General features: G+C 40.3%; 1 protein-coding gene across 9 annotated transcripts in view; it reads left to right on the top strand.

Moving 5' to 3' along the window:
* Positions 1-4440: 4440 nt before the first annotated feature.
* Positions 4441-24122, top strand: part of CEP162 (centrosomal protein 162) — a 110831-nt gene continuing 91149 nt past the window's right edge. For 7 of the 9 annotated variants that reach the window (XR_014805263.1, XR_014805262.1, XR_014805264.1 and 4 more), the window contains exons 1-3: positions 4441-4726; positions 5991-6106; positions 23243-23354. Coding sequence is in view for 6 of the 9 variants with exons in the window: in XM_084959356.1 (XP_084815482.1) it covers positions 6050-6106; positions 23243-23354 (169 nt within the window). In the remaining 3 variants the exon portion in view is untranslated. Of the gene's footprint in view, positions 4848-5990; positions 6107-23242; positions 23355-24122 lie in introns of all 9 variants that reach the window. The other 2 variants (XM_084959352.1, XM_021089595.2) reach the window with 1 other exon arrangement.

The raw sequence follows: 24122 nt of genomic DNA, 5'->3' as shown, positions 1-24122 counted from the left end.
AGAGAGATTGAGGGCTGAGAGAAGTGGTTGTGATTTAGCAGCCTATATTCTCACCATTTGATATAGCATATGTAAATCAGCTTTCCATGAGCCATGTGGAGAGTCCAGAAAGTAGCTGGGCTTGAGCCAATTTCTAATATTCTCCCAAAGAAGTGTCCTGGGTAAGGACACTCCAGCAGTAAGAAATGGTTCAACAGGGGGTGTGAGGCATAGGTTGCTTATGATGGAAGCTTCAGAAAGGAGTGATAGAAAAATTGAGCCAGAACTGGATTCTCTCCCTTAGGGGGTCCTCTGAAGAATCCACACTTTCATTCCACAAGGTAAACATCTGGATATCTGACCCAAGGAGGGCAATGGAACCAGATTTCTGGCTACCTAGCTAGCCAGAAAGCAGACACAACCAATAAGAAAAAGACTGTGACCTCACCCAAAGAAGAAAAGAGACATCTTCCCTTCACCCCATCCCTCTATCCCTCTAGACCTTAAGAGGGAGAAATTTTGTATAAAAAGTGGATCAGTCCCCCCTTCATTTCAAGCCTTTCCAAATACAAAAATACTGTGAATTACTTATGAAAGTTCAGTTTGAAACTGTTTTGACAAGATTTAATAATTAGAAATTGCTAAAAAGTTATAGAAGCTAAAATTTGTCTAAGATGATAAGAAAGGAAAACAGAAGTATTATAGTGGGGAGGGGCCCTCCCAGAACAAAGGGAAGGCAACATACAACACCCCGTCTATGCCTGCATGTGCAACTCTGTGGCAGTAGGACATAAGCACTATCCATGTGCACAAGTGCAACTATGTAACATGAACTCTCTCATCAGAATTTACAGAATGTATGTTACCATATAAGGGGGACAAAGGCACCAAAGTGCAGCAGGAAACCTAAAGGGGGTATATAAAGCAATGCCCACTGCATTTGGGGCTCAGCTTTTGGATATAAATCCACTGAGCCAGTGCTGGCACAAATAAATGCTGCTTCCTGGTAAAATGCCTCCGTGTCCCATCTCTCTGTATGTAAGTCTTGTAACAGTATTCAACACAGCATTGTTAAAAGCAGTGATCATTAAAAATAAAACAACTTCATGTTTATACTCCAAAGAGTTTAGGTGTCTCAGAATACTGGCTGTAGTCCAGCCTGTTGGGTGATTTTCTTGAGTTATGGTCAAAGGCTCCTGGGTGTTTTATTAGGTAGACATGCTCCAAGGACATCAGAGCAAAGCAATTGAAAATATAACTGACCCTTGAAGAACAGTGAGGCATTGGAGGTGCCCAGCTCCCCTCCCCAAGCCAAAACTCCTCGTGTAAATTTCAAGCTCTCTGTCCAAAATTCTACATCTGTGAATTTAACCAAGCTCAGATCCTTTGCTACTGTAGCAGGAACTTATTGGAAAAAAAAAAAAATCAATTTTTCATTCTGTGTTGTTCACAGGTCAACTATACTGGCAAATGATTTGTAAGATTGAGAGAATGGAAGTTGGATAAGCAAGTGAAAACAAGAATTCTGAAAACCACTGTTAGGCAAGTTACTTAACTTCTGTGCCTCAATTTTCTCATCTGTAAAATGGGGATAACACGGAGACAGACGCTTGTGCTTCTTTTCACATGGCTTCCTTCTCACTGAAAAGGGCCTGTCTCCTCTTTATCAACTCTTGCTGTCTTTTACTCTTCCTTTAAGTGATTTTGTAGGAGAAAATGTCCCAATAAAAATGTAGAAAGGAGAGACCCCGGCCATGATGACTAAGCAAAGTCTAGCCAACTGCCCCAACCACCCCTCCCCCACGTATCTGCTTCTGTAAATTTGTTTCCGCATCTACTACCTTGCCTGACGTCACTCTGGTCCAACTAGCCAATCTTGGACCTGGAAAAAGTAGCCCATAAAAGCCTTGTGAAACCCTTCTTCCGGGCTCAGACTCGAGATCGATAGCCACGTAATAAACCTGAGTTCTCCACTATCTGAGTGCTCGCTTGGTTTCTCGCCGGGTAAAAGAGCTGATCCACTGCAGCCACAGAGCTTCTGGAGCTAGTACGCTACAGCCACACGGCTGTCACCAGAGCTGATACGCTGCAGGGCAGGTCTGCTGGGTAGCTGCCGTAACATTTCAGGTTTCAGTTCACCCTTCATCTCCTCTAGGAAGCTTTTTCCATCTTCCCGGGGATTGAGGTGTTTTACAATACTCTACTTCTCCTACAAGAGCTGTGGTCATACAAAATCGCAACTGTCCAATCACTTGTCTGCTACATTAGACCTAAGACTCTTTCAGGGCAGGGATTATCTTAATCCACTTAGCACATATTAGAAACAAAAATATAAATTGAACTGAATTGCCTTGTAGATTGTAAGGATTAAATGAAATGCATGTGAAGTTCCTATCAACTTCAATGCTCAGTAAATACTAGCTTTAAAAATCTCTATTATTATTCAAATCTTCATCACAGGGTACAGCTCCTGACGTGTACACAATTGTATCTCTATAAACACTTGCTGAATGAAAGGTTCAGGCTGGACATGATGAGGTCCTTAACTATGTCTGCCAGCAGCAATGCTTTTGAGAAATAAAATATTGCCTGCCATATCAGTAAACAAAAAGATGTCAAGGTCATGTCGAGTGCAGCTACCTCCAAGGGTGAGCTGGGGAGCCCTGAGGGAACTCAGGAAAGAAACAAAGAATACCTGCCATCTAGCAGCCATCAGACTGCAGCCACCCCCAAGGGTGAGCCCTGAGGAAACTCAGGCTGTGAAAACACAGGATATTGGCCCAAGATAGCTGTGGTGCATATCAAAGAAATGATTTCAGTGAACCCAGAACTTACATCTTCGCATACATAGAAAAATGCTAAATTCCTTAAGATAGCTGTTTTCTGTTATTAGCAGTAATCTTTTGTTCCTACTATCTGCCCTTTATTGCAAAACTCTTATAAATCCCAGCTCCTCACCTCACCTCCTTGTGAAACCAAGCACGGCCCTGTGGGGCTCCTGGGCACAAAAGCCTTTCTGTGTCCTCTATTTCTTATTTCTAGGAAATGGGTCTCATTCAGCCTCCAGGCCCTTCCCTGAGTCCGAAGAAGTTCAAACAGTTGCTAATCAGGGAAGGGAGGGGATGAAAAGACAATGGAGGAACTCTCAAGCAACTATACTGCAAACTTCGGGCAGGGTCCTGGTTCCCCCTCAAAGAACACACATAAGATGTAGGCATCTTGTACACCTGAAAGAAAAGTTTATATTCCTCATGCTCCTTTAGGTAATGAACAGCTTAAAACTGAAGTTTGGAGCCCTTTCCTTGTGCTTCTCCCTCACTTGATTAGGCACCCTGAATACAGTCACCTGTGAGCTAAGATTCTAGCATCTGATGTTTTTCAGGAACTTCTCTAGTTTGTTCTAGTTGCTCATCAGTATAACCCTTTTCATGAGCATTGCTATTCTAGAGAAAATCAAGATGCTATAACCTAGAAGACCACCACCAGGATCATTCTGAGCTCTCCTGACACTAGCTTTGACGATTCCCTCAAAGAAACAAGAATGCATCTTTGCCCAACCCTGATTCTTCCCTGAAATTTTGTTTCTCTCTGTTTAGACTATTAAACGGCCGCAACTGTTCTTCAAGGGAGGGCACAATCTTTAAGGCATTAGCCTGCTATGGCCTCCTTTGCCTGGCAAAGCAATAAAAGCTTTTTTTTTTTGTCCTCCTTCACCCCAAACTCTGTCTCCCCCTGCTTTTATTAGGCACCAATGGACAGTGGCTGAGTTTCCCCAACACTTGGAGCAGTTTTCCCAGGGTTACTTGAGATGCTGCCTCCTGGGATTAAGTCCTCAGTTTTGTCCACCAAATAAAACGAAACTCTCAACTTTCAGGTGTACATATTTTTTTTAGTCAATACTTTCAGCTGCTATCCATTTTACTTTAAATATCCTAAATGGGGTCCTGTCAAACTCTAACGGATGTTGTGTTTTTATTTTTATTTTTTCAGAGGAAGAAATAGCAAAAATAAAAAATTCAAGAAAGTAATTGTAAGAGGCCACTATAGAATGGAGGTGGAGGTGGGGGTTGGAGGGGTAGTGGGAAACCACAGAAATGCTCCAATATGGGTTAGGGCTTGGGGGTTTGTGGGCTTAAGGTGTTTATGTGTATTTTCCAAGTCTTGTCCACTAGATGGTGGAACAGAGTCCCTAGGCTGACAACAGAGTTCTTCCGCAAAGCTTAGAGTGTCCCAACGCCCACACAGAGCTTTGCACGCAAAGGAAATCACTCAATAAGTTAAATTTTTTCTAGGCTTTCGCTTGGAGAGCAGAAGGCTGAAACTACAGGAGAGGGGAAGATTAGGAAGAGGGGAAGAGAAGTGATGAGAAATGCGGAACTACAAGGACCAAGGGAGTTAAACTACATTTCCCAGGAAGCTACGGGTGGGTCAGCCACACTCATCACGCCTGTTCCGGCTCTCGTGACCCCGTCGTGCATCCACTAACCAAGGAGCGCAGAGAGGGCCCAGGAGTCTCTAGCGCTGCAGCAGCGACGACTCCTAACCCGCCAGATTATTCGGCCGAGCCACGGCCACTCCAACCTGCGTTGGCCCAGAGGAAAACACACTAACAGCTCTCAGTTGGCGCCGCAAGCCACGTGACACGTTTGGGTCATGTGACCCTGAAACCTGGCGGCTGAAGTCTGTTACCCCGGCAACTGCTGGGCCCCGGTCGACCTCCGGAAAAGCGCGGAATTCAGAGGCGAAGGTAGGTGAGGCGTGAATGCTACCTTCCAGCTCGGCTGAGTAGGGCCAAGACTGTGCTCAGACCTGCTTCTCAGGGTTTTAGTTTCGGGTCACTCCCCTTCTCCGCCCTGGCTCCCTTGCAGGTGCGTCTTTGTCTTCCCGCTGACTCTGGAACCCGCGCTTCCCGGGGCCGGGGCCACCCCTTTGGGTGGGATCCGCCTTTAACCCAGAATCTGGGGCCAAGACCTTAACCAGCTCCACTCTGAACTGAACAGAAATGCAAATTAGAGGGAGGGGCTGTTATTGTGCAGGTTGGGCAAAGTATTGTCCAGGTCTACGTAGACCGCCTCTGCCAAAGGAAGCCGAATTTTAGCTGCCTCTAGGAGTTATAACCCAGAAGCTGGCGCAGATCCGAAGTTTGAGTCTTTAGGGAGACGGGGGAGTTTAGCGTTGCAAGTCACCGTTTCATAGTTTAATTGACTTTCCCTTCCTCAAAATAACATAACTTGTTTTAATTTGAATACTCCTTTAGCTTTGTTTTATGTGGAGTCAATCTACCTTTTTTTGGGGGGGGGGGGGCGCCGCACCTGCGGCATATGTAAGTTCCCTGCCAGGAATGGAATCTCAGCTGCAGCTGGGGCAACTTCGGATCCTTAACTCACTGTGCTGGGGGCGGGAGGGGTAAGGTGGGGGCGGGAGGGGTAAGGTGGGGGTGGGGCGCGGTGGGTGGGTAATGGAACCCACTCCTCAGCAGCCACCCTTACCCTTACCCGCTGCAGAGACAAAACTGGATCTTTACCTCCCTGTGCCACAGCGGAACTCCAGGTAGATTCGAAATCTTAATAAGTCAATCCAGAAATTTGTATCTGGAAACGTCCCCATATAAGCAAACAGTCTGTTTTGCAACTTTTAGTATGACTTGATAGCTAGCTGAATGGTAAGGCAGCACGAACTCTGTCCTGGGCTTTGCAAAAGGGAAGCAGGTCTTTGGGACTTGTTAATTTACACTTTTTAACAGACACTAATGTGCAAAGATTTAATGTTTTGGAGGCTATTCTAACAATTGGTTGTTAAGAATGAAAATGTAGGTTTGAATCCTAAGTACAAGGCAAACTGTGAAAGCTGATTTTCCACGTTGTTTTATTAATGAACTGGAAATCACTGTACAGCTTCTTAATCAATATCTGTGTATATATGCTAGAGAAATGTCTGAAGTTCAAGTCTGGCTGTTTTTATGATGTGATATGGATTTTCTTAAAGGATATTTATGATCTCTTGCCATTTAGTGTTTCCAACATTGTACATACTTTGGAATGTTTACTTTGGGAAGTGAAAATTATTGATAATGGCCCACTCTTCCAAAGAAGAGCTAGATGAAGAGTTTGAACAGTTCATGAAAGAGGTAAGTGTAAATTTTTTAAAGTTGTTTTTCAGATTTGTCATAAGAAACTTGTTCTTCAGTGCTTTCACCTCTAAGACACAATCAGTCTATCACCAAGCTCTGTCATCTCTCTCCAGAATGTATTTATCATCCCTCTAGTTCTCTCCCTGCTCACTGCCACCCTCCTAGTCTAGGGCACCATCATGTAACGTAGGCTCCTGCAGCAGTTCCCAAGCACAGTCCCAGCATTCTTTTGCCACACTGCAGTGAGCATGGTCTGGCGCAAAATCAGACTCTGTTCCTCTTCAATGTAGAACACTCTGTTGGCCTCCGATCACATAAAGAATAGAATCCAAATTCCTTACTGTGGTTTACAAAGCCCCCGGTGATTTTGCTCATGTCCACCTCCCTAATTTTATACCACTCTTCTGCCTTATGCATGAAGTAGTGGCATTTTTTTCTCCTACAGATATGCAAAGCTCATTTCATATTAAGAGCTTTGTTCTACCTGTTCTATTAAAAATTACTATCCGTGGAGTTCCCGCTGAGGCACAGTGGACTAAGAACCTGACTGCAGCAGCTGGGGTCACTGGAGAGGTGCAGGTTCAATCCCTGTCCCAGCAGTGGGTTAAAAAGGATCCAGCAGGAGTTCCCGTCGTGGCGCAGTGGTTAACGAATCCGACTAGGAACCATGAGGTTGCGGGTTCGGTCCCTGCCCTTGCTCAGTGGGTTAACGATCCGGCGTTGCCGTGAGCTGTGGTGTAGGTCGCAGACGCGGCTCGGATCCCGCGTTGCTGTGGCTCTGGCATAGGCCGGTGGCTACAGCTCCGATTCAACCCCTAGCCTGGGAACCTCCATATGCCGCGGGAGCGGCCCAAGAAATAGCAACAACAACAACAAAAAGACAAAAAAAAAAAAAAAAAAAAAAAAAAAAGGGTCCAGCATTACCACAACTACAGCATAGGTCTTAGCTGCAGCTCACATTCAATTCCTAGCCCCGGGGAACTTCCATATGCCTCAGGTTCAGCCATTTAAAATTTAAAAAAAAAAAAAATTACTACCTAAGAGAGGTTTTTTTTTCTGCTGATCCAGTAAAAAAGTAACCATCAAGTCCCTTCTTAGTATAACATGTACTTAAATCTCCGTGTAGCTCTTAGAACCATTCATTATTTTACTTGTTAAGCTCTATTATCTACGGCCCATTATAAGAACGAATGTCTGTGACATAACAGTTGTACTTTTTAATTGTTGTCGATATACAATGTAATATTAGTTTCAGGTGTACATCATAGTGATTCTACATTTTTATAGATTATACTCCATTTAAAGTTATAATAAAATGCTGGCTATATTCCCTGTGCTGTACAATATATCCTTGTAGCCTTTTTCTGCTTTGTTATATTCATTCGTTTTATTTTTTGGATTCCACATATCTGTTATATTAGTGTTAGTCATTCTCTATCTGACTTAATTTCACTAAGCGTAATACCCTCCAGGTCCATCCATGTTGCAAATGGCAAAGTTTCATTCTTTTTATGGTTAGGTAATATTTCATCATGTGTGTGTTTATGTGTGTGTGTGCCATATCTTCTTTATCCATTCATCTGTTGATGGGCCTTTGGGTGGCTTCTATACCTTAACTGTTGTAAATAATGCTGCTTTGAACATTGGGGTGTATGTATCTTTTCAAATTAGTGTTTTTGTTTTCTTAGGATGTTTCCCAGAAGTGGAATTGATGGATCATGTAATAGTTCTGTTTTTAGTTGGTTTTTGTTTGTTTGTTAGTTTTTTGAGGAACCTCCATACTGTTTTTCATTACTGCTCCATCAGTTTACATTCCCACTATAAGTGTACAAGTGTTCCCTTTTCTCCAAATCCTCACTAGCATTTGTTACTTATAGCTATGTTGACAGAGGTGAGGTGATATCTCTGAGGTTTTGATTTGCATTTCCCTGATGATTAGCAGTATTGAGCATCTCTTCATGGCCATTTTTCTTTGGAAAAATGTCTTTTCAGGTCTTCTTTCCATTTTTTAATCAGTTTGGGTTTTTGAGGGGGAGGTTGATACTGGGTTGTATCACCTGTTTCTGTATTTGGGTATTAATCCTTTGTCGGTCAGGTAATTTGCAAATATTTTCTCCCGTTTCCATAGATTATCTTTTCATTTTGTTGATAGTTACCTTCACTGGGCAAAAGCTTTTAAGTTTGATTAGGTCTCATTTGTTTATTTTTCCTTTTGTTTCCTTTATCTTAGGAGATAGATGCAAAAAATATTGCTCCAGTTTACATTAGTGTTCTGCCTATGTTTTCTTCTAGGAGTTGTATGGTATCAGGTCTTACATTTAGGTCTTTAATCCATTTTGAGTTTATTTTTGTATGTGGTATGAGAAAAATGTTCTAATTTCATTTTTTTAAAGACTAATTTTTTTTTTTTTTTGTCTTTTTTTTGCTATTTCTTGGGCCGCTCCCGCGGCATATGGAGGTTCCCAGGCTAGGGGTCGAATCGGAGCTGTAGCCACCGGCCTACGCCAGAGCCACAGCAACGCGAGATCCGAGCCATGTCTGCAACCTACACCACAGCTCACGGCGACGCCGGATGTTAACCCACTGAGCAAGCGCAGGGACCGAACCCGCAACCTCATGGTTCCTAGTTGGATTCGTTAACCACTGCGCCACGACGGGAACTCCTAATTTTTTTTTATTTTATTTTTATTTTTGGCCACGCCTGCAGCATGTGGAAATTCTGGAATCAGGGATCGAACCTAAGCCACAGCAATGACGATGCCAGATCCTTAATCCACTGAGCCACCAGGGAACTCCCCAGTTTTATTCTAATACATATAGCTGTCCGGTTTTCCTTGCACCACTTATTGAAGAGATTGTCTTTTCTCCATTGTATATTCTTGCTTCCTTTGTTGTGGACTAACTGACCATAAGTGCATGGGTTTATTTCTGGGCTTTCTTTTGTTCTGTGGATGTGTGAGTCAATACCATGCTGGGTCAGTACCACACTGTTGTAATTGTTGTAGCTTTCCAGTATAGTCTGAAATCAGGGAGCCTAATATGTTCAGTTTTGCTCTTTTTTCTCAAGATTGCTTTGGCTATTCAGGGTCTTTTGTGGTTTTGTAAAACTTTTAGGATTATTTCATCTAGTTCTGTGAAAAAATGTCATGGATATTTTGATAGAGATTGCATTAAATCTGTAGATTGTTTTGGATAGTGTGGGTATTTTAGCAGTATTAACTCTTCCAATCAGTGAACATAGGGTGTGTTTTCATCATATTGTCTTCAGTTTCCTTCATCAATGTTTTATAGTTTTCAGGCTATAAGTCTTCTTCTCCTTGGTTAAGTTTATTCCTAGGTATTTTATTCTTATGCAGTTTTATTTTCTTTCTTTTTTCTTTCTTTTTTTTTTTTTGCTTTTTAGGGCTCCACCCACAGCATATGGAAGGTTTCCAGGCTAGGGGTTGAATCAGAGCTGCAGCTGCCACCCTACACCACAGCCACAGCAACACGGGATCCAAGCCACGTGTGCCACCTACACCACAGCTCTTGGCAATGCCAGATCCTTAATCTGCTGAGCGAGGCCAGGGATCAAACCTGCATCCTCATGGATCCTAGTCAGGTTCGTTAACCACTGAGCCATGAAGGGAACTCCCTCTTGTGCAGTTTTAAACAGGATTGTTTTCTTTATCTTTCTTATAGTTCATTATTAGTTTATAGAAAAGCAACAGATTTTTCTGTATTAATCTTGCATCCTGCAACTTTACTTAATCCATTGATTAATTTTAAGAGTTTTTTGGTGAAAACTATAGGGGTATTTTAATGTAGTATCATGTCACATGCAAATACTGACAGTTTTACTTCTCTTTCAATTTGGATGCCTTTTATTTCTTGTCTGATTGCAGTGGCTAGGACTTCCAGTATCATGTGAAATAGAAGTGGTGAGAGTGGGCATTCTTATCTCATTCCTGATTTTAGAGGAAAAGCTTTTAGCTTTTCATCAGTGAGTATGATATTAACTGTGGGTTTGTAGTAAGTAGCTTTTACTATGTTGAGATAAGAGTTGGGGTGCCAATTTTGATGAGAGTTTTTATCGTGAATGGAGGTTGAATTTTGTCAAATGCTTTTTCTGCATCTATTGAGATGATCATGTGGTTTGTTAATGTGGTTTATCACATTGAATGACTTGAAAATATTGAACCATCCTTGTATCCCTGGGGTAAATTCCATTTGATTATGGTGTATGATCCTTTTTATATATTGTTGAATTAAGTTTGACAGTATTTTGTTGATTTTTGCATCTATATTCATCAGAGATACTGGCCTGCAATTTTCTTTTTTTGTAATGTTTTTGTCTGGTTTGAATTTGGTTGGAATGAATTTGGGCATGTTCCCTCCTCTTCAGTTTCTGGATAGTTTGAGAAGAATTGGTATTAGCTCTGGCAAAGTTCCCTAGTGAAGCTGTCCTGTCCTAGGATTCTGTCTGCTTGGAATTTTTGGTTACTAATTAAGGTACACTACTACTGAAGGTCTGTTCAAATTGTCTGTTTCTTCCTGATTCACTCTTGGAAGATTGTATACTTCTAGAAATTTATCCATTTCTTAGGTTGTCCAGTTTGTTGGCATATAACTCATATTCTCTTATGATTTTGTTTCATTGTTCTCTTTCATTTCCTATTTTGTTTATTTGGGTTCTCTTTTTCTGGATGAGTTTGGCTAGAGGCTTATCAATTTTATTTGTCTTCAAAAAACCAGCTCTTGGTTTCATTGATATTTTCCATTGTTTTTGGGGGTGTTCTCTATTTATTTCCTCTGTGATATTTACTACTGCCTTCCTTCTACTGACTTTGGCCTTTGTTCTTTTTATTTTTTCAGGTGGTGGATTAGGTTGTTTGAGATTTTTCTTGTTTTTTTGAGGTAGGGCTATATCTCTGTAAATTTACCTCTTAGGATTGTTTTTCCTCTAGCCTGTAATTTTGGAAAGTTAAGTTTTCATTTTTGTTTGTCTTGAGATATTTTTTGTTTTCCTCTCTGATTTCTTCTTTGACCCATTTTTTTTTGGGGGGGGTTGGTTTTTTTGGACCCATTGGTTTTTTAGTAGCATATTATTTAGTCTCCACATATTTTTGTTTCCCACTTTTTTCCTGCAATTGATTTTTGGTTTTATACTGTTGTGATCAGAAGAAAAAAAAATGCTTGATATAATTTTTGTCCTCTTAAATTTGTGAGACTTGTTATATGGCCTCACATGTGCTCTATCCTGGAGAATGTTCCATTTGCACTTAAAAAGAATGTGTATTCTGTTGTTTTTGGATGGGATATGGGATAAGTTGTAGATACCTATTAAGTCCAGTTGGTCTAGTTTGTCATCTAAGGCCACTATTTCCTATTAATATATTTTGTGATTAAAGTATAGTTGATTTACAGTGTAGTACCAATTTCTGCTGTATAGCAAAGTGATTCAGTCATACATATATATATTTTCCATCATGGTCTGTCCCAGGAGATTGGATATAGTTCCCTGTGCTATGCAGTAGGTCATTGCTGCCTATACATTCTAAATTTAATAGTTTATATCTACTAACACCCAACTCCCTGTCCATCACATACCTTCCCCGACTTGACAACCCCAGGTCTATTCTCTATGTCTATGAGTCTGTTTCTGTTTTATAGATGGGTTCATTGTGCTATATTTTAGATTCCATATATAAATGATATCATATGGTATTTGTCTTTTTCCTTCTGACTTAATTCAGTTAGTATGATAATCTCTAGTTGCATCCATGTTGTTGCAAATAGCATTATTTCATTTTTTATGGCTGAGCAGTGTTCCATTGTGTATATACCATCTTAACCTGCTCATCTTTCAGTGGACATTTAGGTTGTTTTCATGTCTTGGCTATTGTGAATAGTGTTTCTATGAACATAGGGGTGTGCATATATCTTTTTGAATTATGCTTTTCTCTGGATATATGCCCAGAAGTGGGATTGCTGGATCATATGCTAATTTTGTTTTTAGTTTTCAGAGGAGCCTCCATACTGTTTTCCATAGTGATTACACAAATTTACATTCCCACCAACAGTGTAGGAGAGTTCCCTTTTCTCCACACCCTCTCCAGCATTTGTTATTTATAGACTTATTAATGATGGTAAGAGCACTCTTTCCTTATTGACTTTCTGTATGGATGATCTGTCCATTGATTTAAGTGGGGTGTTAATTCCCCTGTTATTATTGTATTATTGTCAATTTCTCCATTTGTGTGTATAAGTATTTGCTTTATATATTTAGGTGCTCCTATATTAGGTGCATATATTTTAAGAAATATCCTCTTCTTGTTTTGATTCCTTTATCATTATATAATGCTCTATTTGTCTTCTATTGTAGACCTTATTTTATTTTATTTTATTTTATTTATTTATTTATTTTTTGTCTTTTTGCTATTTCTTGGGCCGCTCCCTCGGCATATGGAGGTTCCTAGGCTAGGGGTCCAGTCGGAGCTATGGCCACCGGCCTACGCCAGAGCCACAGCAACGCGGGATCTGGGATCCAAGCCGCGTCTGCAACCTACACCACAGCTCATGGCAACGCCGGATCGTTAACCCACTGAGCAAGGGCAGGGACCAAACCCGCAACCTCATGGTTCCTAGTCGGATTCGTTAACCACTGCGCCACGACGGGAACTCCTGTAGACTTTATTTTAAAGTCTATTTTGTCTCACATCGTTACTGCTACCCCAGCTTTCTTGTTTCCATGTGCATGGAGTAACTTCTTTCAACCTCTCACTTTCAATCTGTGTATGTCTTTATCTCTGAAGTGAGTCTGTTGTAAGGAGCATATAAATGGGTCTTGGTTTTTTTGTCTAATTAGCCACTCTGCCTTTTGATTGAAGCAATTCTTTTTTTTTTTGCCACACCCACAGCATGGAAAAGTTCCCAAGTCAGGGACTGAACCTATACCACAGCAGTTACAGTGCTCCTAAGTAACTCCTTTTTGTTTTTTCCCTTGTGATTTGATGCTTTTTCTTTTTTCTTTTCTTTTTTTTTTTAGGGCTGCACCTGCAGTATATGGAGGTTCCCAGGCTATGGGTCATATCAGAGCTACAGCTGTCGACTTATGCCATAGCAATGCCAGATCTGAGCCACATCTTCAGCCTATACCACAGCTCATGGCAACGCTGGATCCCAGGCCAGAGATTGAACCCACATCCTCTTGGAAACTAATTAGATTCATTTCTGCTGTGCCACAATAGGAACTCCAGGTGCATTTTTTTTTTAAGTATGTTTGTCTTCCTTTCTGTATGGTTTTTCTGTAGACTTTTGATTTGTGGTTACCATGGGGTTCATATATGTATACCTATAATTACATCTACTTGTTTTACACTGGTAGTCATTTAAGTTCAAACACATTCTAAAAGATCTATGTTTTTTCCCCTCCTCGTCAACATTTTGTGTTTTTGTGTTATGTCATCCATACATCTTCATGTTTACTCCTTCACTGTTTATTGTAATTATAGTTAATTTTATGGGGTTTTTTTTTGTCTTTCAGTCTTAGTACTAGCTTATTTAAATGGTTGATCCACAGTCTTTGCTATATATTTGCCTTTCCTTGTGGGTTTTTTTCCTTTCCTACAGATTCTTCCTGTTGTAGCTTTTTCCACTAAGAAGCCCGTTTAACGCTTTTAGAATCAGTTTTAGTATTGATGAAATCTTTTAGTCTTTGCTTGTCTGAGAAGTTCTTCATCTTTCCTTCACTTCTGAATGATAATCTTGCTGAATAGAGTATCCTAGGTTGTAGCTTTTTCCCTTTTCAGCACTTTAATTGTATCTTTCCACTTCCTCTAGTCTGCAGAGTTTCTACAGAAAAATCAGCTGATAACCTTATGGGGGTTTCCTTAAATGTTATACTTTCTTTTGCTCTTGCTGCTTTTAGAATTCTCTTTTACCATTTTAATTATGATATGTCCTGATATGGGTCTGTTTGGGTTCATTTTGTTTGGGACTCTTCGTGCCCTCCCTTACCTGGGTATCTGTTTATTTCAGGTTTGGGTAGTTTTCAGCCATAAATTCATCAAATACATTTTTGACCTCCCCTTTCTCTGAATGTTGCTGTACTTGACATTGTCTCAGAAATCCCTCAACCTTTTTTTAAAAATTTGTTTTTCTCTTTCCTGTCTGATTGGGTGATTTTCATTATTCTATCTTCCAGATCATTTATATGTTCTTTTGTAGCACCTAGTCTCTGTTAATTCCTTCTAGCTTTTCTTTTTCTTTTCTTTTTTTTAATGGCTGTATGTGTGGCATATTGAAGTTCCTAGGCCAGGAATTCAGTCCAAGTCACAGCTGCAACCTGTGCTGGATCCTTTAATCCACTGTGCCACGGCAGGAACTCCCCTTCTATTGTATTTTTTATTTCAGTTATTATATTCGTCAGTTCTGACTGGTTCTTTTTTTTTTTTTTTTTGTATTTTCTAGTTTATTGTTAAAATTCTCAGTGTATTCCTCTGTTCTTTTTTTCTAATTTAGTTGGTATTCTTATTACTAATGCTTTGAACTCTTTATCTGGTAAATTATTTTCCTCTATTTCATTAGTTTTTTTTTTCTTGGTCTTTCATTTGAACATTTGAGAACATTCCTATCTTAATTTGTTTAGCTTTCTCTAGCTCTATTGAATTAGGCGATACAATTACCTGTGCCCATTTTGAAGGAGTGGCCCTTTGTGGCCCTTTGTGGGAGTGTCCCTGTTCAGTCTGGGTGTCCAGTGGCTTGATGGGAGAGCTGGATCCTATTTGGGCAGGAGTCCTGTCTTTCCCTAGGGTGTACTAGCAGCTATCACCCCCGTGGGAGGTAGGGTTGGTGATGGATGGGTGACGCCATAGCCATTTGTGATCCAGTACTTATCTGCTCAGTGGTCAACATCCTATTGGAGGCAGGGTTCAGGTCCCAAGTTGCTGGAGCAGAAGCCCTAAGAGTCAGGTCCCAGCTGGTTCTTTTCCCTCTATTGTGAGCTTTCACCTCTCCCAGAATTGGCACCTTTGCCCCAGAGGGGAGCAGTGCTGGAGTAGGAAGGGCCAGAGTGGGTTCCTAGTGTGGCCCAGGGCATGCATTGGGTGGTCCTAGCATTGGTCAGAGGTCCAGACTGCTCCCTATCTGTTGCCCCTGTGACTGCCAGTATCTGCTCTTGCCCTGTTCAGGGGCTGTGCTGGGTCTGAGACAGCTCCACCCCTCTACTGCTCCACAATTTCCTCAGCCACAGCAGCCTTCCCCTTGGGTGGAGCTGTGTTGGAGAGGGCTGAAGTGGGGCTTTGGCTTGGGCTGGACCAGTCACGGAAACCAGCCAGGATCCCAGGCAGTTCAGTCTCTTTCCTTTACCTTGTTGGGGAGTAAGCAAGCATGTACACACTCTTCACAAGCAGAGTCCTGCCGTTGGCCAGTGCAGTTTTCTAGCCAGCTAAGGAGACTCATCTTCCCAGTGTCAGACTACAGAACTGGGGCTCCTGATGGGTGTTTCAAACCACCCACTCCTCAGGGTGGATCTTCAAGTCTTAATCCCCCTCCTTTTCTGTTTCTCCTCTGTCAGGCACAAGACCTGACCTCATTGTTTTTCTTCCCTCCCTACCCAATTCTTTGTGGATCTCTCCTACCACCTTGATCATATAAGAGCTTTTCTGCCAGACTTTAGTTTGTTTTCAATGAGAATTGCTGCACGTGTAGGTGATTTTTTTGATGTGCTCATGGGGGGTGGTACCTCCATGACCATCTTGATCTTCCTCTGGCTGTGCATTTATTGCTATAGCTGTGGTACCTAATAGGTGCCTAATAAATATTTGCTGATAGAATAAATTAGAGGATCACACCACATCCTGTTATTTCTATAAATGGAGAGGCCTTGTAGAACATTTAGGAGAGTTACATTTTAAACTATGATACTAAATTCTTGTTCATTAAGGGAATTTGATTCACGGTGTAGGAGGAAGAACCTCAGTTTCATTGTCTAGCAGGAAAAAGAATGCCTACTTTTTAGGATTGTTGTAAGAATTAGAAAAAGCATCTACCAACTACAGGATGTAATAGACACTCAGAATATGAGTCTTACTTCCCATCGGAAAACATTTTGAAAATCAAATCCATAGGAAGTATGTTCATTTCAAAAGATAAAAAGCAGTACAGGCCAATTGTTTTTCTTCTCATTTATCACCTTTCTAGAAATCTCCACTTCTTTCTGTCTCTATTTTCTCATATTCAGCCTCATCTCATATAAGCTCTTATCTCATGATAGAGCTTTGAGTAAGGCAGTATCTCATTTTTAACAATGAAAAGTACTAGAGTTGTGATGATATCTTGATCATTTTGATAATCTCTTCCACCAGTTTGTTCAAAGATAAGATTTACATATCTTTATTTTTAAGGAGGTTGGTGGGACCAGCTTTTCTATTTAATAGCTTTATTGAAATATCACATACCATACGATCCATTTAAAGTGCAATCCAGTTGTTTTTAGTATATTCACAGAATAATGCAGCCATCACCACAGGCACTTATAGGACATTTTCATCACCCCAGAGAGAAACCCTGTACCCATCAGTTACTCCCTTCCCCAGCCTTAGGCATCAGTAATTTCCTTTCTGTCTCTAATGATATGCTATTATAGGCACTTCACAGAAATGGAATCATATAATATGTGACATGTTCCATTTACCATAACGTTTTAAAGGCTTATCCATTTTGTGGGATCTCTCAGTACATCATTCCTTTTTTATAGCTGAATAGTATTCCATTGTGTGGATTTACCACATTTTGTTCACCTGCTTATCAGTTGATGTACATTTGAGTTCTTTCCATTTTTGGCAGTTATAAATAATGCTGCTGTGACAATCATGTACAGGTTTTTTTGTGGTTGTGTGTTTTCATTTCTCTTGTGAATATACCTAAGAGTGGAAATGCTAGGTCATATAGTAGCTCTTTGTTTAAACCATAAGAGGAACTACCAGACCATTTTCTAAGTGGCTGTTGCAATTTTACTCTCTCACCAGCCATGTGTTCGTGATATTAGAGTTCCAATTTTGTGACCTCATCAACATTGTTATTAACTGTCGGTGGGGTAGGGGGAAGCTTTTTTGTTTCATTTTGTTTTTAATAATAGTAGCCTGAAAAGCAGTGTGAAAGATGGTTGGAAGTGAGAATACCTACTGTGTATTAGACAGTAGAGCAGGCATTCTTTTATTTCTTTTTCTGATCTTTCCCATAACCACGTAGGGTCAGTGTTAACTATTGGCTATTTTACAGATGTATAAACTGAAAAGAGGCACGATTTTCCCCAAGCAACAGAACTAGCGTATTTTGAAGTTAAAATTTGAACTTGGATCTTTCTGGCTTCAAAAACCTATAGTCCTTCTTTCACACGCCTCTTTGGGTTTAGGAGGAATAGACTGAATCTGAGGCAGATTATCTGAATTTGATAGACAGGGAGAGATGTAAAAGAGAGAATTGGAACATTTCAAGGTGACAGTGAAATTAGAGACTGATTGGAAGATGATGCAAATAAAGTTCAGATGAAGTGAAGAATATTCTTTCTTCCTTCCTCCTCTCTTCCTGCCTGGTGGTTAGGGAAGATAGTGAGTTCTCTTTGAACATTTAAAATGACATTTTTACAATCACTGAGGTAGAGTTGTTTGGTTGGCAGGTGGAAGCATGTGTGTAGTCATCTCGGAAGTTTGAAAAGTCACACAGCTCACAGTGTCCTAGTTGAGGGACTACATAGGGTATTCAAAAGTGGACAGCTTTAGTCTGAGGAACCAGAGTTTGACTAAGGATAGAAAGGACCAAGGGCAGAGTCTTGGGGAGGTCTCATGTCAGAGGGAAAAGGGGAAGAGATGGAAGAGCAAAGGGGCCAAGAGCTATTAGAATTGGTTAGAGAAGGTCACAGCAACAAAATGTGGCTTGGGGGAAATGGTGCTATGGAATCAAAAGGAGAGGGTTTTGGGAAGTGAAAGTTGGTCACCATGTCAAATACCATGGTGTGATCAGAGAGATGACTGACAGTGGACCTTTAATTGTGGCGGTCAAGAGGCCTTTGGTGCCTGGAAGAGAGCTATTTTGGATGGGAACCAGATTTTATTTTATTTTTATGTATTTATTTCTATTACAGTTGATTTACAGTGTGGTGTCAATTTCTGCTCTACAGCATAGTGACCCATTCATATATATCCATTCTTTTTCTCATACACTATCTTCCATCATGTACTACCCCAAGAGATTTGATATATCCCCTATGATGCAAGGTAGGACCTCAGTGCTTATTCATTCTAAATGTAGTAGTTCGCATCTACTAACCCCAAACTCCCCATCCATCCCACTTCCTCCCCCAACCCTCCGACAACCACAAGTGTGCTCTCCATGTCCATGATCTGTTCCTGTTTTGTGGATAGAATCGTTTGTACCATATTTTAGATTCTACATATAAGTGATATCATATGGAATTTGTCTTTCTCTTTCTGTCTTTCTTAGTATGAGAATCTCTAGTTGCATCCATGTTGCTGCAAATGGCATTATTTTGTTCTTTTTATGGCTGAATAGTATTCTATTTTGTTTATCTACCACATCTTCTTAATCCATTCAATTGTCAATAAACATTTAGGTGGTCGTTTCCATGTCTTGGCTATTTTGAATTAGTGCTGCATTGAACATAGGGGTGCGATGTATCTTTTTGAACGAAAGTTTTGTCCAAATATATGCCCAGGAGTGGGATTGATGGGTCATATGGTAGTTGCTTTTTTTTTTTTTTTTTTGGTCTTTTTAGGACTGGGGTTGAATCAGAGCTGTAGCTGTTGGCCTGCGTTGCAGCAAGAGCAAGGCCAGATCAGAGCTGCGTCTCTGACCTGCACCACAGTTCACAGCAACACCAGATCCTTAACCCACTGAGGGAGGCCAGGGATCAAACTTTTGTCCTCATGGATACTAGTCAGATTTGTTTCTGCTGAGCCACAATGGGAACTCCTGATCATATGGTAGTTCTATGTTTGGTTTTCTGAGGAACCCCCTTACTATTTTTCATTAGCAGTTGTACCAAGTTACATTCTCACCAACAGTAAAGGAGGGTTCCCTTTTCTCTACACCCTCTCAAGCATTTGTTTTTTGTTGACTTGTTAATGATGGCCACTCTGACCTGTGTGAGGTGGTACCTCATTGTAGTTTTGATTTGCATTTCTCTAGTAATTAGATGTTGGGCATTTTTTTCATGTGCCTACTGGCCAAACATATGTCTTATTTGGAGAAATGTCTCTTTAGGTCTTCTGCCCATTTTTCAACTGGGTTGTTTGTTTTGTTGTTGTTGAGTTGTATTAGCTATTTGTATACTTTGGAGATTAGGCCCTTATCAGTTGTATCACTTGCAAAGATTTTCTCCCATTCTATGAGTTGCCTTCTCATTTTTTTAATGATTTCCTTTGCTGTGCAAAAGCTTTTGAGTTTAATTAGGTCCCATTGGTTTTTGTTTTTATTTTCATCATTCTAGGAGGTGGATCAAACAGGATATTGCTGTGATTTATGAAAAACAGTGTTCTGCCTATTTTCCTCCAGGGGTTTTATGGTATCTGGTCTTACATTTGGGTCTTTAATCCGTTTTGATCCATTAGGTCTTTAGTCCATTTTATTTTTGTATATGGTGTTGGAAAATGTTCTGATTTCATTCTTTTTTTTTTTTTTTCTGGCTTTTTTTTGGGGGGGGGGTTTTAGGACTGAACCCATGACCTATGGAGGTTCCTAGGCTAGGAGTCAAATTGGAGCTGTAGCCACAACCACAGCAGTGTAGGATCTGAGCCATGTCTGTGACCTACACCACAGCTCACGGCAATGCCGGAACCTTAACCCACTGATTGAGGCCAGGGATTGAACCCATAACCTCGTGGTTATTAGTCAGATTCGTTTCTGCTGTGCCACAAGGGGAACTCCTAATTTCATTCTTTCACATGAACCTGTGCATTTTTCCCAGCACCACTTATTGAAGAGACTGTCTTCCCTCCACTGTACATTCTTGCCTCCTTTGTCATAGATTAGTTGACCATAGGTGCTTGGGTTTATTTCTGGGCTTTCAGTCCTGTTCCATTGAGCTGTCTTTCTGGTTTTATGCCAATACCATACTGTTTTGATGACTAGCTTTGTGGTATAGTCTGAAGTCAGGGAGCCTGATTCCTCCAGTTCCTTTTTTCTTTTTCAATATTGCTTTGGCTACTGGGGGTCTTTTGTGTTTCCATACAAATTTTAAAATATTTTGTTCCAGTTCTTTGAAGAATGTCATTGGTGATTTGATAAGGGTTGCTTTGAATCTGTAGATTTCCTTTGGTAGTATAGTCATTTTGACAATATTGATTCTTCCAATCCAAGAGCATGGTATAACTTGGCATTTGTTTATGTCATATTGGATTTCTTTCATCAGTGTCTTGTAGTTTTCAGAGTACAGGTCTTTTGTCTTTTTGGGTAGGTTTATTCCTAGGTATTTTATTCTTTTTGATAAAAGAATGAAATGATGGTAAATGGGATGGTTTCTCTCATTTCTCTTTCTGATCTTTCACTGTTAGTATATAGAACTGCAATAGATTCCTGTTTGTTAATTTTATATCCTGCAGCTTTACAGAATTCATTGATGAGCTCTAACAGTTTCCTGGTAGTATGTTAGGATTTTTTAGGTATAGTATCATGTCATCTGCAAATAGTGATAGCTTTACTTCTTCTTTTCCAATTTGGATTCCTTTTATTTTTCTTCTCTGATTGCCATGGCTAGGACTTCCAAAACTATGTTGAATAACAGTGTTGAAAGTGAACATCCTTGTCTTGTTCCTGATCTTAGTGGAAATGCTTCCAGTTTTTCACCATTGAGAATGATGTTAGCTGTGGGTTTGTCATATATGGCTTTTATTATGTTGAGGTAGTTTCCCTCCATGCCCACTTTCTGGAGAGTTTTTATCAGAAATGGGTGTTAAATTTTGTCAGAAGTTTTTTCTGTATCTCTTGAGATGATCATATGGTTTTTATTTTTTAGTTTGTTGAAACAGTGTATGATGCTGACTTGCGGATATTGAAGAAACCTTGCATCCCTGGAATGAATCCCACTTGATCATTCTTTCTTTTATGTTACCCAGTTGTGTAAAGTTTTTCTTGCTCTATCAGAATCCTAAGGTCTTTTTTCAGCATTCATCAAATTTTCTGTGTGAAAAATTCTACATGTAGATGGATTTTCAGTGTATTTGTGCGAGTAGGTGAGAAGTGAGTCTCACATCTTACTCCTCTGCCATCTTCTTGCTGCCCCTGGAACCAGATTTTAAAGGGTTGAGCAGGAGTTCCCGTCGTGGCTCAGTGGTTAATGAATCCGACTAGTAACCATGAGGTGCGGGTTCAATCCCTGGCCTTGCTCAGTGGGTTAAGTTTCTGGCGTTGCCCTGAGCTGTGGTGTAGGTTGCAGATGCGGCTCGGATCCTGCATTGCTGTGGCTCTGGCGTAGGCCGGTGGCTACAGCTCCGATTCGATCCCTATTCTGGGAACCTCCATATGCCACGGGAGCAGCCCAAGAAAGCAAAAAAAAAAAAGTTGGTTGAGCAGTGAACTTGAGAAGTTGTAGAATATATGTATATTATACATATACAAATATATATATACACACATATATATGTTAAGTATAAATACATGTATTTACATATTTATATATATATAAAGTGATGGGTAGAATGAAAGGTGTTTATTTTGTTTGTTTTGCTTTGTTGTGGTTTATGTTTGTTTATTTAAAAGTAGAGTTGAGGAGTTCCCGTCGTGGCGCAGTGGTTAACGAATCTGACTAGGAACCATGAGGTTGAGGGTTCGGTCCCTGCCCTTGCTCAGTGGGTTAAGGATCCGGCGTTGCCGTGAGCTGTGGTGTAGGTTGCAGACGCGGCTCAGATCCCGCGTTGCTGTGGCTCTGGTGTAGGCCAGTGGCTACAGCTCCGATTCAACCCCTAGTCTGGGAACCTCCATATGCCGCGGGAGCGGTCCAAAGAAATAGCAAAAAGACCAAAAAAAAAAAAAAAAAAAAAAGTAGAGTTGACTTGAGTGTTTATTCTTTCATTCTGTGACTGTGCCAGGTGCTGTGCTGGGCCCTGGGGATGCAGCAATGAGCTGGTTTATAACCTGGGGCAAGGAGGGTGAGAGAGGAGGGGGGTGAGGATGCAGGGTGGCTGGGGGATAACCAAGGAAGTGAGAACCCGGCAAGGTGGGAGTGAGCCCTCTGCAGGTTCTCCTTCGAGTGGAGGAAAGAATTTCTTTTCTCAAGAGAGGAAAGTAATGTCTTAACAGGCAAGTTTAGTGGTGGGGTGAAGGGATGGAGGGTGGTTTTTGGCTGAAAGTCTTCATTTTCTCAGTAAAGAGAAAGGCCAGGTTGTTGGCTGAGAGTAGGGGAGGTAAGTTGGAGGTTAGAGTGGGGATTTAGGATTGTAGTAACATTTGGACCTGAAGAGTAGAAGAGGACAAATAAGTTTGTTAAAGTTTGTTAATCACTGTGATAAATGGTAATTTCTCTGGTAAACTTCTGACACTCAGTTCTTCCCAATCTTAGAATTTTATGTTCTTCTGGAGTGATACTAGGTGATTTTGCTCAATAATTGTTTATTCTTGATCAAGCTTTCTTTATTTCTTTGTTGTTATTATTGATGTTTTTCTCCTTGGTTAGTCTTCTTGTTTAGTTCTATCTATAAAATCAATCAATGTTCAGAGATTTCTTTTTTTAGGGCCACACCCATGGCATATGGAAGTTCCTAGGCTAGGGGTCAAATTAGAGCTGCAGCTGCCAGCCTACACCACAGCCACAACAACACAGGATCTGAGCCACATCTATGACCTACACCACAGCTCACGGCAATGCCAGATCCTTAACCTACTGAGCAAGGCCAGGGATTGAACCCACATCCTCAGGGATGCTAGTCAGGTTCATTACTGAGCCACAGTGGGAACCCCCAGAGATATATTCTTGATGTTTATCTTATTTTGGCTACATATGTCTTGAAATATGAATTTATATGTTATTGCTGAGAATATTTCTGTGCTAGCGGGACTGTGAAAGAACTAAGAGAAACATTTTTAGTGATAAATCTGGGATTCTTAAATTTAAAATTCAGTAGCTTATATCTGATTCAGCTTTCAGATGATTCTTTTGAAAATTCAAACAAAACACCTAGAAAACCTAAAGAAGTGCAGAAGAAAGATACAGTGCCATGGTGGATAACTGAAGATGAATTTGATGATGGTGGTAAATATTGCTGATTTTTAATTTTTAAATTATTTGACCACAAGGGGGCAGTCAAGATTTAATTCTGAATTTTTTCTTAACTCTACTATAAGGAAAGTAATACTAACAGTGTGAACTTTTGAGGTTTGAATTGATTTTCATTTTACTTAACCATATTTTATATTTCTTATATAATTGTGAATCTGTGGCTCTACATTTATCAGATTGCTTTACATTGTGATAACGTTAACTCAAATTACGATGGTGAATAATTCAGATGTATTTACATATTATCATGTTTAATGGTACACTGATTTAAGGTGATTTACTAAAATATTCTCACAAAAAATATTAATATCTTTGCATTGGAAAGGTTTTAACAAGTCTAGAGATTTTGGTATCCCTTTCTGTTAAATAACAGTAGAAAAAAAATAATGTTTTGCCTTAATGATAACTCGTTATCGATCCTGTCTAGCACATGTGTATACCTTTCCCAGAACTATTCCTGGGCACGTCTTTACAAATGGGAAATTGCTCTCTTGAACATTTTCTTTAGTTTACCTACTATAATATGAACATTACCATATCAGTAAGAGGACCCCCAGACTGTCTCTATTAAGTACCTGTATTTGCCCTATTTGTGGATCAGTAAGCACCATGTAATGAACTGATTTCTATCTCTTCTTTTTACTTGTACTCCCTGACCCTCAACAGTAAATAGTAAATATTTAACAAGCAAAGTTATAGTAAATTTGATAGTCACTTCTTTGTTTTTCTTAACACTGTACA

The sequence above is a fragment of the Sus scrofa genome, chromosome 1, assembly GCF_054392235.1.
Source record: "Sus scrofa isolate SSC_HxYL_T2T_F1_AM1 chromosome 1, Sscrofa_HxYL_maternal_Yorkshire_Landrace_v2.0, whole genome shotgun sequence".
NCBI lineage: Eukaryota > Metazoa > Chordata > Mammalia > Artiodactyla > Suidae > Sus > Sus scrofa.
The sequence above is the reverse complement of the archived record's forward strand: the minus strand, read 5'-3'. Positions and strand labels throughout refer to the sequence as shown.